Here is a 16,648-nt window from a genome sequence, read left to right as displayed (position 1 = left end):
AAAGCAAACTTCTTTTCCTTTAAATTAAATGTAACTGTTTATATTACCTTTGGAAATTTTTTATTGCTTTTCTCTGATGTAAGCAAAGTTGTTGGTTAACTTTCTAGAGTGAAAAGAATTCCTGTGTGAGAGAATCTATATGGACAATAAAACATCAATGTGAGAAATAATATTTATACAGTATAACTGAACTAGTATTAACAAATGGATACTTTTGTAACTTCTTTCATCCAGAGCCCCCAGGGCAATTTGTAAACACTGAAATAGGCTTCACCATATCCCTGAGATAGCATTTCATCTACCACTGAGTGGAGCCAATTCTGAAGTATGCTATGGTGGCTCTTTGATGTGTGATGGAAATACAACACAATAGTTCAGGAAAGGAAATGCACACAAATATTGTATCCAATTGAAATTGGAAGAGAATTTTAGTGAGGCAAGGTATGCTTTGATTATTTTTTTTGCATTGGAATTTATCCAACTAAAAATGGATTAACTCCCAACGTTTATCAAACGTACTATGCCATGGGATCTTTAATAAAAAGTGCTCAGGACCTTGATTTTAAGTCTCATCTCAAAGAATTTCTCATGTGTAAGATTCTCTTATAATAAAGAATTAAAAAGGACTGCCTAAGAAATTCTTTGGTCAGTGATTTACATTAAATTTTCTTAGGTTGGACGGTGGAAGAAAGGGATAGAAAAATGACTTAGGATCCACTGCTTAATTTTTTTTCTTCTGGGAGAAATGAAACATAAATTGCTTGAGTCCAGCAAGACTATTTCCTGGGTTCCTCAAAGTAATTAGCTGGAAAGGGATGTGAGGCTTTTCATTCTTCCTGGGGATAAATGTGTTTCTCTACAATGCTTACAGAGCTCATAATTAAACAGGTGTTCCTGGTGGGGGCAGCATTTAGAGTAGTGGACTAGTCTAATTGTTTTATATTTGAAATAATTATAAATATAATTATTGTACTATGTATATAGAATACAATAGGTATGATAATTAAGTGATTAACATAATTTTCTTTTCAAATTTATGCTAAAATGTTAGTGCATTGAATCTTTCAGAAAACCCATCTAAAATGAAATGTTCTTGCTGCTTTACAGCATGTGTAAAACCACATTATAAAGTGCCTAGTCTGATCAGTAAAATGAAGTCCTCTGATAGGAGAACCATCCATTAAATTCTGTAATAGCTGGACTAATGTTTAATAATTTCTTTACTTCAATATATTTTGTATTTCTTCATATTTTCAAAGATCTGGGCCAAGATTTTCAAAAATAAGTAGTGGTTTTGGTTGTCCCAGGTTTTGAGTGCCCAAATGGAGATGTCTGGAAGTGTCCTTATTTTCAGAAGTGGGAGCTTTGCATTTTCTGAAAATTATGCCCCTTTAAGGTGTATGAAATTGGGACTCAAAATCAATTTTGAAAATCTAAAGGTCCATCAATGGCTATTAGCCAGGATGGGCGGAGATTGTGGTCCCTAACCTCTGTTTGCCAGATGTTGGGAATGAGCGACAGGGGATGGATCACTTGATGGTTCTGTTTCTTCCCTCGGGCATCTGGCATTGGCCACTGTCGGAAGACAGCATACTGGGCTAGATGGACCTTTAGTCTGATCGTTCTTATGTAAACCTGATCCATAATCTCTTGCTTTCCATCTGGGCAGGACTGTAGAAACAGTGGACCAAAGTCAGCCCTGCTGAATGTGGACACAATTTCCGTTCAAGTCCATTGCACTTGCACCCTCTTTTGTAGAAGGCGTAATTTGGGCTGAATGCGCTTAGTCCTGGGAATTTGGGGGCAAGGGCACTGTGTATTTCTTTCTCTAGAGACCCTTCTGGCTGTGGTAGAGGGGCAGCATTGACTGGCTGCCAAAGGAGATCTGTGCATCAAAGATCTATCTATCTTTGTCCAGAAGGAATATAGCTGTCCTACAAGTTTAAAGTAGATAAAATTATGGCGAATTCTTGGGTGGCTTCAGCAATAGTGCAATGTATGCCTGAAGTTTCTTGGGTACTTGGCTCAGATCTTCCTTCTTGTCTCTCTATTCCAGTTAAACTCGACTATTTCTGTACAAGCCATGTCCTTTCTTTTGTTTGGTTTTCGTAGTTTCTCTCTGTTGCTTATTGTAAACATACCTACTGTATATATTGTGATGTTGGAGGGCAGCACCACTGTAAAAACTTTCCCACAGTGAACTCCAAGTGGTGATGTGACTTCAAAAAATAAATTCAACTTTCATGCTGACAAACAGTTTTCAAGTCCTTTAATGTCCTTCCTCCAAGACTGCAGCAGCAATCTGAGAGTGTACTTCACTACAAATCACAATGTTAGATAAGAATGTCCATACTTAAATTTCCTGAAACTATTCAGCATTTGTTTCTGTAGCAAACATGCTGGCTGACTGGGTTTGTTAGATTAAAGTAAGAACTCAGGTCAAGGTTCAGTTTAGTTGTTTACCATTTCAAAATCATAAGTGTTCTTAACTCTTTCATGTGTGTTTTTCCATCCTTGTTTTGAAAACCAAAGATATTTTTCTCTTTGAAGAAGCTTACAGGGAAATGTGCAGCAAGCTTGCTGATTCAAATGTTTTTTTCCTAAATCTTAAAAGTTGCCTTTCAATTCTAGTATTGAACTGCAATAAGTCCTGTATTATTTTAGTTTTCAAAGTATTCCTTAATAAGTGGCTTCCAAAGAACAAAATATGATGCAGGGGAGGAGCGGGAAGATTGAGTCCTGATACGTAGCCATTTCTGTGATATTTGCTGTTTAAAAGGAATAGGGACCCTGGTTATAATTTTATATATTTAGGGTTAGATTGAGCCTCATGCTAAACTTCGTATAAGGAATGGTGTGCAGCTGTGCCTACCCAGGAGAAGCCCTGTGGAAGGAGCTGATGCTCAGAATCACATTTCCTTTCCTGCTTCCTCTTTGCTTTTGCGGGAAGTCTCCTTAGTGCAGTTTAATTCCTCCATCATGCCAGCTCCACTCTGTTGGCTAATGCATTACAGGGACGGAGCCTTGGTTCCATCCACTGTCTTCCCCTGTCTTTCCCCTCCCTACCCACCTGCCTGAGGTAGTGGGAAGTGGAGGACTACTGGGTGCATATGCTTGCGGTAATGCAGTATGTGTGTACGCATGTGTGCTTACTTCACTTTACTGTCCTGCATGACCATCTAGGGTGGGGTAATATTCCAGGCATTAAATAGAAATTCCAGAGCAAAACCCAAATTAAATATGTACTTTTTTTTTTTTTTTTTTTATTTTGCTATTGTAAGTAAAAAATAAAATTAAATATGTATTTTTTTTTTTTTTTTTTTTTTACAACAGTATCTTGCCATAGGAAGTAAAAAATAAAAATAAATATGTAATCATTTATGTACATGTTGGTATACAAATATTTAGCAAAAACATTGAACAGTGTCCGCTGGTTTTATGTGGGGTTTATTTGCAGCTATGGTTCTCTGTGCTTTGTCATATTGATGACTTAAAGTGGATGAGTAAGGTTTCACAGTATAGCTGATACAGCGTCTCTCTATATTGACCTTTTGACAACAGTGTCCAGATTAGAACAAAAATGTTGGTTTGTATAAGGTAATTGGGGCCTGAATCAGTGGAATTAGTGAGTGGAAGCCTTTTTAAAAAAATTTTTTATGTTGAGCGGCTTTGGTTCAGGCCCATAGATAGTAGGTCACTGCTTTATTAAGAGGTGTAAAAACACATTTTAGTAAATGGATGAAACATGCCATGGAAAGTTTTTACCAGATTTAACATGTCTTTTGTTTATAGAAGTATAAAAAGTAATTTCAATACCCAGTGAAATACAGAACATATCTTTTTAAAGGCTATGGACTGTAGTGTGATAGCGCACAACAAGGTAAAGTGGATTATCTTTATCAGCTGATCAAACAGAAAACAACTTTCCGAATCAAGTGTGTTGTGGGTTGACATTTTTCCTGAAGCATGTATCGGTTGCTTTAAATTATAGGTATTAGTGGATATAGAGCTGAAAGTGTTATGGAAAATCCAGCTGAAATTTGACAGTTTGACTGAATTGCTCTTTCTTGCTGATGTGCTGATTTTCTGCCCTGCCCCACAGCTCCACTAATTTTGAAAAAGGGGATAGTTTCCATAGTTTTCCCCCCCTCTTTGTTCTGAGTGTTTTTTAAACGGGTGCCCCCCTTAGCTTTCCCACCATCGACCTCTTGGCTTATGGGGGCTCAAGTGTTTTAAGGTGACCAAACTAAATTTCACAAAACAAAACGTGCTCTGTTGCCTGTATAATTGTTTGACTGACTAATGGGCAGAATAGAAGAATCCAAAACCTTTTCTACAAAAAATGTTTGAAAAGTCAGTTTGTACTAAGGGTATTTGCAAATGAGAGTTAAACTGTATGTCAAGTAAAGATGTATTTTACTTGCTTCATAGCCAAAAAAATTTATCATGTGATTTACTATTCGACACATGGCAAACCTTCTACATCATACATATGTGGTTTGATTTGTCTTCAACCTTTGACTTCTTATTTTTAAATTTGCATGTTTCTCACAAATACAAGTCCCCCCCCCTTTTTGGGGCACTCTTCACTGTGATATTCCTCCTTTAATGTGGTATAATTTTGAGAACAAGAAGTTTTGCAGAAGACTAGCATGAAAGGAATGAATGTTGAGACATTAAATGTTTACAGATCATTTTAAGTGGATTTAATCCACAACAAGTAACAAAGTGGGAACATTTAACTTCAAAGCACATCTGGCTGCTGTTACAAAATCAGAAAATGTAAGACTTACGCCATAGAACGTATTAGAGCCACATTTCCCCCCCCACTTTTGTAAACAACTAGCGTATACCTTCCTTATTCAAAGTGGTGCTGAAATTAAGCAATGCTGAAAATCATTGCGTTTCATGCCCAAATAAATTATGTCAATTGGTTGTAAATCTTTAACAACTTTTATCTTTAAAAAGCTAAGAAAAATTGTTTACAATTTATGTGAAAAGTGTGGGACGTTTAAAAAGCACTTACACCCTTGAAGCCTGATCCTGCATTCCTAGTTTCCTCATAACTTTCCTTGAGGTTAATTGAAGCTTAGAGTATGTAGGTTCAGCCCCCCCAAAATAGCTATGGGGCCAAGAGTGCCTTATCCCTTGGAACCTATGGAGGGCTCTCTGCTCAATCCTAGATCCACGCTGGTGGGGAGGATTTGGCAGGGTGAGGTTATGGGTAGGGACAAGACATTATGAAGAAGCAGAGGATTATGGTTCCAAAGTTTGTCATTGGAGCTGCAGCTTTTGTCTCTCCCTCTCCTGCTCCTTCTATTAAGTTTTCTGTTTTTTTAACTTCTGTGCTTGCTCTTTTTTCATTTCTCCTCATCCTTCAGTCTCCTCCTGCTTTCCTTTTCTTTCTCCCTTGTTTTCTCTCACTTTCTCTACCACGCTAATTTCATTTGATCTCCTTTCCTTACACCAAGGATACGATGGTCTCTTTTGTTCACCTTTGTCTGTTCATATCTGCTGTCAACCCAATATGAATCGGTAGTTTCATAAGGTGATGGTGTCCCTTCAATTCCATTATGCTGGAATATTTTTGGAAAGCCCTGACTGCACTTATTTAAATGTACAATCATGGTTTTTATGATGAAAATGGATAGCAAGGAAATAATGTCCTCATTATTTTAATAAGTGGATGTGGTCATTGTAAAAAGTTGAACTTTGATTTTTCTTTCTGAAATACAGTGATGCACATTAAATAATACCGGAAACTTTGTTTAAAAGAAGGTCTGGTTGGTCTGCTATAATAAATTCCTGCAAGGTAAATAGTGATGGGTTATTTAGAAAAAGGGTTTAATGTTTTAAACTATTGGCTTGGCTATAATGATGATCTTGAATGTATATAGCACCTTTCATCCAAATGGAACCTAGAATGTTTAAAAACGTTACTGTGTGTGTAAAATATGCTGACATTGCACATCTTTGAACTATAGCCACCTCTGGGGTGATATATGACAACTCTTCAGCAGCACATAAGAATACAACATAATATTTTAGGACAGGAAAGAAGAATACTGTGTCAGATTGAAATTACAGGGAGATTAAGCCTCCTTCTTTCATTTCTAAATTCAAAAAAGTGGCAAGCACTCTTGATATATTTCGTATTTGCCATGCCTGATAGATCAGTTTAATCTTCTCTAAAAATAAAGGACTTAATGTTGTAAGATGTGTATTGCAATCACATTTTCATTTCAAATCTTCATACCACATTTGACAGATTATATTCCTGAAAGCATTTCCTGGATGTTATGCATTCTGTGTGATGTGATGTTTGAATCTCATAATTAGAGAAAATTAAGTGAGCTATAGCTGTCTGATAGAGGAAGTGGTTTGTGCACTGTGTTTCAAATGCAGTTCTTAAAGTTTGTGATTGAAAGGGCCGCTGTAATTATACAGTACTTTTAATGAATTTTTCTTTTTACAATGAGTTCCATATATGATCGTTGTTTGTGTAGTTATATTGTAGTCAATTATATTTTTTGGAAAAAACACTACGTTGAATTTTTCTCTCAGCTTAACCAGTGAAAAGCCAGATTAACTCCACTGAAGCTAACAAAGTATATTTGCATTTACATCTACTTTTGTAAAATGTGGCCATAGTTTTTTAAAGTTATTTTATAAGAAATAATGATGAAAAGCTATGTCACATGATCAGTAAGCTGCTGTTGTATAATGTCTTGTTTTCCAGCTAGAAAATCCAAGATATTTGCGAGAGAAGCCCATACCTCTGTCTCTGGTAGGTGTTATATTCCCTTGATGATTTATGGAGGTAGACTGCATGTTGCCTTTTATATTTTTCACTTGAGAATGATTCTCCTCAAGGTAATGCTTTGAACTTTAAATATGATCTTTCTCATTCAATAGATGACACCCAAAATGGGCTTGGGAAAAATTAGCACGTTTCGGGATGAACAGTCACTGTTTCGCATGCACGAAAAAGAGGTAAGATACTTCTCAAGTATCTGGATCTTTAAATGTCCTAAAAAAAATTTCTTTCTAGTGAAATAAGTGATGGTTTGATCAGCAATCTCTGTTCTTTCTAAGAAGAGAGGGTATGTAATAAAAACAGTATATGTATAGCAGTGTAACTATGGATACACTGGAAACCTTGCTTAAGACAATATACTTCAAGGTCACTGAGTTTGTGCTAAGCAAATAATTTATTTTACAACAATTTAGGAAAAAATTACACCCTCAATATTTAAAGAAAAACTGTACATTGGTAGCCCTTAAAAATGTCAATTAATTTCCTTTGGTCCTGCAAACACTTACACATTATTAATTTTACCCGTGTGATTAGTCCTGTTAAATTACAGTATAATACAGATTCTAGTAACTGTATCTGTTTGACTTCAGTAGAATTTGCCAGTGTTCTGAAGGGCGACCACTCTATTTTAATTCATGTCAGTACATACAAAATATGTGCTTTTGGAAATTTATATATAGCATAAACATCAACAGCTTCCTTCTTCCTTTCCCTAACTCCCACCAAACTATCTTGAGGAATGATATCTGGAATATATTGGAAGGCTGAAGGAGAAAGGTGTCATGGGATGTGGGCAGTGGACAAGAGACCTAGGCTGTAAGAATTATTTTTGAAAATATGTAATGTATTAAATAATGTATCACTTCCTATGAACATAAATTAGGGGTATAATGGATTCTGGTGTCATGAACAAAGCACTCAAGCTTTGCTCTTATGGCTGATATCTTCACCAGAGCCCCTGGATGGAATTTACAGTCTTATTATGTACAATGTGGGGCACATTATTCCTTGTACTATAAAACCAAATCCTTTAATACTGTAACAGGGAAATCTTTTTATGACATGCTTGTACCTATATTATTGTGACATCTTTGCCATTCCAGCTGTACATATTCTATTTCACTGATGCATGTTAGCAACTTGGAGACTAGGCAAATACTGTGCATTCTATTATGCTCTGTCAGCCTAAGAAGCTGCTAGACTAGCAATTTGAAAATATTCTGAGGGTTAAACTTCCAAACCTTCAGCTAAGAGTTTGAGATCCATAAAACATGTACATTACTTCAGCCTAAATATCCCACAGTTCTGTTCTCATGTTGTTGTTTTGTTTGTGGGAAGTTACAGTATTCAATTTTCATCGATCAGGCCATGCATCAGATGGTGTGTGAGATACAGACATGGTGTGTGAGATAAAAGTAGCAGGCTGCAAATTTTATTCATTAAAATAACATACTGGGGTGCGTGGGAGGGCAACTGTCTCCTCTACCCTACCCCTTTGCCCTCGAGCTATCAGGCAATTATTTGAGTCCAGTGTGGGATAGTGGAGTTTGCTGATCCTATGCCTAACCCCTGGATAGCCTGTAACTGGGAATTTGACACTTGAGCTGGAATCCCAAACCATTTGTGTGTGGGATGAGAAATGCAGATGGAGGTGACTCAGTCTATGTGAGACTCAATTACCCGCTGCTCTGAGAACAACTGGGTTAGATGCCATTGGCTTCCTGGATGCTGTGCTTGTGTTTACACTTAGCCTGCCAGCACTGGATGCTGACTGCTAGTTGAACCATTTTTATAATTTTCCATTTTAAATTCTAACTAACCAAACAGGTCCTCAGGCTGGGGAGAGTTTTAAAAAGCAAACAAATAACCTCCCTTTCCACTCTATTGGATATTGGCCTATTTTATACAATGGGAAAATCCCTTCCTCTTCCTGACCCTGAAAAGGCAATCTGGGTAGGCCCATGGTGGACCAGGGCTTCTAGCCAGGCAACTACAAAACAGGGTGAGTTTGGGCGAGTGCATGCTTTGTGGGCTGGCTTGTAGCTCACATCCAGGAGAGGGCCTCTTATTCCCCCAGAGGGAGGAGCTGCATGAACCAGTCAGCTGCTCCTGCCTGCCCTGAACAGGTCAATCAAAGCTTGAGAGGTATCGCTGTGATACTGCCCAGGGGTACTCAGGCACCTTGCTACCACCTCTGCTTAACTTGGGGAAGCCTTGTCTGTATCTTCCAGGGGTCAGCTCCCTAATGTCCCAGTCACAGGCAACACAAGCGCTCCCCCCCAGACCGCGTGGACTCTGCTGTCCCTCATGCAGGCTAACGATAGGCACACTCCAACCCCTGAGTCCTCTGAGCGTCACCCCGTGGTGTCCAGCTCCTTATCCACTGAACACTCACAGAATTATTACACCTGCTCACAAAGGAACAGTGCAGTACAACTTACTAGTTATACCTTAGACCCCATCTCTGCTTAACACACAGCACTTACATATGTGTATAGTGAAAACAAGACTAAGTTTATTTAACAAAGAACAGAGAGTCAAATGATAGCCAACAGAAACATTGGAAACAAAGGGTGACATATAATATCAGAACATACATTTTAGAGCCTAAACTCAACTAACAAGATGTCCTCTTGTCTAATAAGGTACTACTTACCTCAAAGTCTTTCTCAGAGCATTTTTCAGGATGGCTGAGACTCTTTTCATGAGATTAGCCCACTGGCTACTTGCCTTCCCAGAGGAAGGATAGAATCAAGGATGCCAAAGCATCTTTCTGCACCCCAGATATATCAGACCAGTCCTTTATTTCTTCACTTATAAAACAGGATTTTCACCTTGCTGTTTACCTATTCCTGTTAATTTTCCTTCTGAAGTCCCCTCAGTTTTTTCATTAGCATTTGATTCAGTATGCTAATTGTCTTCTATTGTAAGACACAATACACAATGGTTGGCTAGGGAGATAAATGTCTCCTACCTCCTGTTCTGGTGGAGTCTGTCTCAAGGCACGTTGCCTGTGCATGACCTGCCTTATATAAGTATATGTATGTGTATATATACATAATCTCCTTACATATTATCCATGCATACATTTCTCAAAAATTTTGATGACCACTGTGACACAGGCTTTCAGGAGAAATCTTCCATGACACTCTTTGGTGAACTAGAATGTAAATACCAGACCCAGGGGATGCCTGTAACCTTTATGCACCCCTGTTCCCTCTGCCAGTTGCCATCAAGAGGTCCTTGGGTCACAATCACCTACCCCTGTTCATGCTTTTCCTGTGTGCCCAGGAAGGCATACTTTCTATGTGTCCCCACCCTCCAGACCCTGAAAAGAGCCCTACCGTGTCCATCTCCTGCTGGTCCAACAGAAAACCTCACCCCTTGTTTGGTGGCGGGGGCATTTCTTAATGACACTATAATAAACAGGATATTGATCGTTAACCAGTGATGTCTAGAACCTTAGCTGGTGTAAATCCAGTTTTTCTCAACTATGTTTCTTTTATTATCCTTCATCAGAAATGGCTGGCATTTTGTGAGACGATAGGAGATGTTTTGTATCCATGTCCAGGTCTTTTCATGTTATATCAAAGGAAAAAACAAAACAATTTTTTGTTATCATAATGGTAGTTTGCATATGTTAGATCCACCTGCTTTTTACTCCAGTTTTGATTCCATATTATTTTTGGACGTTTATTATTGAATGCTGTTCTAGTAATTTTTTCTTTAGAATATGTTACGTGAATAATTAAGAGGAAATGGTCACTTTTAATTATGTCTTGCATGTAGTGAGATCTTTGGTTTTTAAGATGACGTGGTACTGGAATAAACATCTGAATGCTACCATGTTTGAGCACTGAAAGAGAGAAAGCTGTGAACCTGTTCATTTATTGCATCTAAGATTCATTTTGAATTATTTTTTGTGTGGGTTTTGTGGGTTTCCACACCCTGGGTTTGTGTGTGTGCACTCTACATGGAGTGCTTTTATTTTTTGTGTCTTCTCTGAGAAGTTTGAAAATGCATTGTGAGTTGGTGGGTAGCTTGGAATGTGTCCTGTAAACATCCTGGCCCAAAAAAGAATTGACTCTTTTGCTAAGTAACCCCATGATAATTGTTTTGTGATACCCTCCCTCCCATCCCCCATGCAGTAATGCTCCTTACAAACAGTACAGCAGAACTCTTATTATATGACTAGAATGATGGGCGTGAAACCTATTCTGCATATACAGTTTTTTTTCAAAGCAACGTATTCAAATCTGAGAACACCACTTTCATCTGACTAAAATAAATACCCTTGAAAATGTGATGATTTTTGGTTAACTTTTAAAAATCTGCACATTTGTACTTTATAGCCTTTTTTTATAAAATGTTTGTCTTTCTTCCCTCATCCCCTTTTTAAAATTCATATTTTATGTATTTTACCTTAACATGCCAAATCCTGCTTGTCTTAACAAATCTTAGCAGTCCTATTGATGTTATTATATTTTATTCATTTATTTTGAGTTTATAAAATATCAGTCTACTCTATGCTCTGGGCTCTCTTGTGTAAAGACTGTCTATATAAAATAAATACCTTGTATTTTGTAGCAAGCTGCTCAGCTCACCATAATAATTACGTGAGCATCAGACAAAAACAGTAAATATAATGAAACAAATTGCCCCCATTCAGCACTCCTTCCCCAAATTCATAAGAAAAAAGATGGGCCTTGCACATTGTCCAGAAAGTTAATTTCTTTAGAGCCAGTGGACCAAGTTGGGGGAAAGCAAATTCCATGACATGTTTAAAAAATGCAAAACAAAAAAAGATTTACACATACTTAATTTTAAATATATAAACTACGTTGTTGTAAGATTAAAGCACAGTACGTAATTCAGTAAACTACCCATAAATACTTAGAACTGCATAGAACTCCAAATCTATTAGCCAGAGTTAGAAAAGATAGGGCCATCATCTGCAAACAATCAGTCCTCCCGCCCTTTGATAGTGGATGTGTTTATAAGAACAATAAAACTTAGAAATGTCTTAACTTTATATGTACATGAAGGCTAATCCTAAAGACAATCCGTAGAAAAAAAAATCTTTGGCCTAGACATGAGGAAGAGCAAGGTTGGGTGGCAACACTTCCATGACTAATGAGGGAATTAATCTGAAAAGCTGCTCCCTATCAACAACTGCTAGTCCAACTCGATACTCAGTCACACCGAGCAGGCTTGTGTAGACGTCACTTTTCCTGCCTTGTTTTGGTATTGCCTAGTCCTTTGGATTGGCAGTATTCAAAACCACCAATTGTGCCAGGACATGGTAAGACAGGGTTTCATTAAAGGTAGAATAGAAAATAATTAATAATAATTAATCAGAAGCACACTTATGTCAGCTGAGTAATATTGTGAACTGTAGATTGCAGGAATTCACACTAAGAGCCTCTGTAAAACACTCAACAAGTGATTCTGTTGAAATTGCAAAGTCTCCTGCAAACCACACAGTGGGGGATCCAGTCCCTTTTGCTAATGGTACTGTACTGTGGGCTATTTTTAACTTGAAAGGTTATAGAAAGTATTTCACAATCACCATATGCTTACTATTAACCAGGAGGCTTAAATGTGTTTTCTTCTTAGTTTGACTGTGAAGCTCAATTAAAAGTGAGGCCTTTTCATTTAGAGTATGGAAATATATTAACAGAAAAGTAGTGCTGTACAAAGGAAAGTTTTTCTAAAGATTTAGCTTTTTTTCAACTTCTTTGTGGTAAAAGGGGAGAGCATTAAATAAAATAACTGTGGTTTTTTGCTTTTAACCTTTAGCCCTTCATTCATAAACCTTCCCTGCACCTGTTTTAACTCTCTAATGCCAAACACATGGCCATTTTCAATGATAACCACATCACAGAGTTGTTCAAATATGAGCATCATCAGGCAGTGGTTTGTAGTAGTTTTTCCCCCAATGCTTCTGACATGGATTAAACCATTTGGGAAACTGTCATCACTGAAAAATCTTGGATTCAAACAAGGAAGAGGCAACGAAACAAGGGCAGATCAGTTTTCAGCAGTTCAGAGCAACTGAGAACAGATGGCAGGAATGGTTCATCTTGAGGAATAGGCAAGCTCCCTTTGAACTTCACCTCCACCCATCCTGAATGCCACCCACCCATAGAGTGAAAAAAGGAGTGAAGTCCTTATTTATGTTTTTAAAAAACACAAAACTGACTATGTTATTAAGATTTGATTTTGAACCTCTTGTGGAGTAGAAAACAAATCTATTTATATGAATCTACTATTTTAGTGGTTGTGGGTAGCCCCCAATCAATTTACTTGACATAAAATACTTCATTTTGGAACTACTTTGTGTTTCTTTAAAGGGCTTCTTCTGTTCCATATTTTTTGAGTTTCACATTTTTATTCTTTGCTAGATCATTTTTTATCTTTGTTACCTTTATCATCTCTCTACAGTAGATTTTTTCCCCCAGTAAGCAAAGTATCTAAACTCAATAAATGCTCAACAGATCTGAAGCAAAAATATTTTAAGTCACTTAACATTCTGCTTTTCTAATGTTACTAGAATGCAAATAACTGGCAATAAAAAAATCAAGAGACAAACTTTTATTTATTCTTTTAATCTAAAGGTTTTTATAGTACAACCATGAATTCTACTGTAAGAGTATTTACAGGGCTTGTGAAGGTAGCCTAAGTACGGTATATTCTCTATAGTGCTGCTCATGGCTTGATTGTAGATGAGGCAATTATTGAAGGCTATGCAGGGTAACAACTATGTTATGAAACTTGATATGTGACTTGTGAGACGAGGAAGGGAAATATGCAGTGTAGTTGTCGCCATGTTGGTTCCAGGATATAAAGCTACATCTACACTGCACACCTTACAAAAGCGCATCTCTGCCGCTGCAGTTGCCCCGTTGTAAGTTGCACTGTGTAGCCGCTCTTTATCACCGGGAGAGAGCTCTCTGTGACATTTTTATAGTTAAATGTCTACAGAGTTTGAGATGTTGAAAACGGAGTAACTCTGTCACCTTGTGGACACTTTGACCTGCGTTTTGAGGATTGGCAAATGTAGAGTCCATCCCTCATTCAAGAGGGAGAGAGAAGAAATGGGTTGAAAGGTGAGTAGAAATGGAGGACTACAGAAACTGGAACTCAGATTAAAGAGAACAGCTAAAATAAAAATGTCAAGTTAAAGAAGCGAGGGAATTATAGAAGAAAAATGAACAAAGCATTTTAGAAAGATGAAAATGGTAGAAAAATAATTCAAGGAAAACGGACATTGAACAAGAGTGAAGGAAAAAAATGCATCAAGCAGTGGGGAAGGCTGGCTGGAGGACCCAGATACCGGGACTCTGGTCTTAAATCTGGCAGTGTGATTCACCAGTCTGGCTTCTCCTTTCAATAGTTTTATGAAGTGGTCAGTGTGAATGAACTTTATAAAGGTTTTGATTCTTCCTCTTAATAGCTTTATTCCATGGGAAAATATTTAAACATACGAATTAGACATTTAATGCATCCTTGATTAAGAGCAATTAATAAAAACTAATTTGATGACAGCATTCTAAAAGATGACTCTTGTAATTAACCTGAGCTTTTAAAAATGTAAAATTAAAATGGCTATGCTTTGGGCTACATCACGGAGTAGATATTTTTGCCAAGAATGTTATAAACTGTGTCAGTATTGTTTTCCTATAATAGGGTGTGTGTGTGTGCGTGCATATATATGTGTTGTGTGTTGTGTGGGTTTTTTATATATATATAAAAAACCCACACAACACACATGAGGAACCTTAAGAGCCCGAAGCCTGGGCAAAAAGGTTTAAGCCAATCTTTGTTGCTGTATTGTTTATATTTGTGTTAATAAAACCAAGCTCCAACAAGGGGCTGAGTTTGGACTCTCCCTAATATGTGACCTGTGTTAGAGAGCAGGTTAGGAAAGGCATCTGCTCACATGAGGTTTGCAAGGCTCTCTTCAATTCAAAAGTAAAGAAAGTCTTTGAAAATACAATATAAATGTGATTCAGGCCCCAATCACCAATCTTTCATGAACTTTGTTTATTCTTAAAAGGAAAAGAATTTTTTCTAGGAGAGGAAAAAAGCATTGCACTTTGTGTTTCATCACAAACTACTAAACAGTTTATTAAGAGTATTTTTTTAGCTTCTTAGTGTGTTAACCTGTATTCATTTATGAAGAAATGTAGCTGGGGTAGAAAATCATTGCACAGGGTTAAATTTTCTATATGTGCATTCTGCACATAAATTACACAACTGTAAAACACCTGGAATCTCATATCAGTCGCTGATAATTAGGGGCCCTAAATCTATGCATAGACTTGTTAACTATTTTAAACTCCCATTGTATCCATATTCAAATAATTTTACAACCACAAACTTCATTCTTTGTTGCTTGCTTAAATCATAAATAGAGACACATAGTACCAGTCCTGCACTACTTCTTCTGTTTATCTTCTCTGTATAGCTTATATATTTTTGCATTACAATAATTATTTGTTTTACAGTAGCACCTGGAATATCCTACCAAGATCAGGGCCCCTTTTTCTATGCACTGTTCATGTGCATTAAGACTGTTCTTGCACTTTAGACCTTAGTCTAAATAGACAATTCAGACAAAGAGTGAGATCCATGAAATATTATTTCTGCTATTTTACACATGGTGAACTGAAGGACACTGGACTTAAGTGATCTGCCCAAGATCACATAAATAGTCTGTGGCAGCGCTGGCAGTTAAACCCAGATCTTCCAAGTCCCAATACAGTTCTTTCCTCATACATGGACATTCAAATTAGGAGAATCATCATGCAATGGCTTACATACATACATTATAATCTCCATTATTGAATACTTCTGTTTCACCTGTGGGTGGGGAAAGCCTGAGGATTGCAGAAAGTAACATATTCAGAGGCATTCCCTCCTCCTTTCCTGTGTCTCTTCACTGTATCCACATGAGAGGTGCCTTACTCCTGCAGACCTTATGAAATGTACAGGAGTAAGGTGAGTGCCTAAGTCTCCTGATGAGCTTTAGGAACTTGTCGAAGGGGCCCGCTCCAGCCCCCACAAAGCTTTAGGGTGCTCTTCAGGGGCCACCTTCTATGAAAGATTTAGGAAGCTTGCTTATTCCAGACAAACCTAAATTGAATAGTTTGACCCCTGGCTTTGGAATTCATTTTGGTTTTTAATCCAAAATAGCTCAAATCCAAAGATTGAGAGGTCTCATTGTGAGGCTCATCGTTTTCCACAAGCACCTGAAAACGGTATGGTGGGGAATTGTGATTTCAGGGGTGGGGAATTTTTGAAGGGCCGGGGATTTGTGGTGGGTTATATTAAATTGCTGTTCTTATGATGTATTTTTTTTCAGGACTTGTCTACATGTGGAGTTGCACTGGTTTAAATTAAGATGTTATTTTAAACTCTTTTAGTTAAGCCAGTGAAAAAGGCTGTGTGGACACTTATTTCAATTTAAACTAGACTTATTTAGGTCATGTCTACACTACAAAATTATGTCAACCTAACTTATGTTGGCATACAGCCATTACAGTTATTAAATTGCTTGCGTGTGTGAGAACACTTGGCTCCTTGTGTCGGCGGTGCACGTCCTCACCAGGAGTACTTGTATCAATTGTATTGTCAGTGTGGGGCATTCTGTGATAGCCCCTGAAAGCCTGGAACAGTTGACATAAGCAACGTGGTGTGTGCACTGACACTGCGTCAACCTAATTATATTTACTGTGACTCTACACCAGAGGGGGGAGGTGGTGTTACTAAATGGGCGTAGAGAGGCACTTACATTGGCAGGAGCCAGATTTAAATGAAGACACTTCC

The 16,648-nt window shown here is 37.6% G+C and overlaps 1 protein-coding gene across 1 annotated transcript in view; it reads left to right on the top strand.

Annotated features, from left to right (window-relative positions):
• CEP112 (centrosomal protein 112) overlaps positions 1-16,648 on the top strand; it is a 297,346-nt gene that overhangs the window by 33,421 nt on the left and 247,277 nt on the right. The window contains exons 7-8 of the mRNA XM_029912219.1: positions 6,740-6,787; positions 6,916-6,993. Of these exons, the coding sequence (XP_029768079.1) occupies positions 6,740-6,787; positions 6,916-6,993 (126 nt within the window). The remainder of the gene's footprint in view (positions 1-6,739; positions 6,788-6,915; positions 6,994-16,648) is intronic.

The sequence above is a fragment of the Terrapene carolina genome, unplaced genomic scaffold, assembly GCF_002925995.2.
Source record: "Terrapene carolina triunguis isolate 2854851 unplaced genomic scaffold, T_m_triunguis-2.0 Scaffold192, whole genome shotgun sequence".
Classification (NCBI taxonomy): Eukaryota; Metazoa; Chordata; order Testudines; family Emydidae; genus Terrapene; species Terrapene triunguis.
The sequence above is the reverse complement of the archived record's forward strand: the minus strand, read 5'-3'. Positions and strand labels throughout refer to the sequence as shown.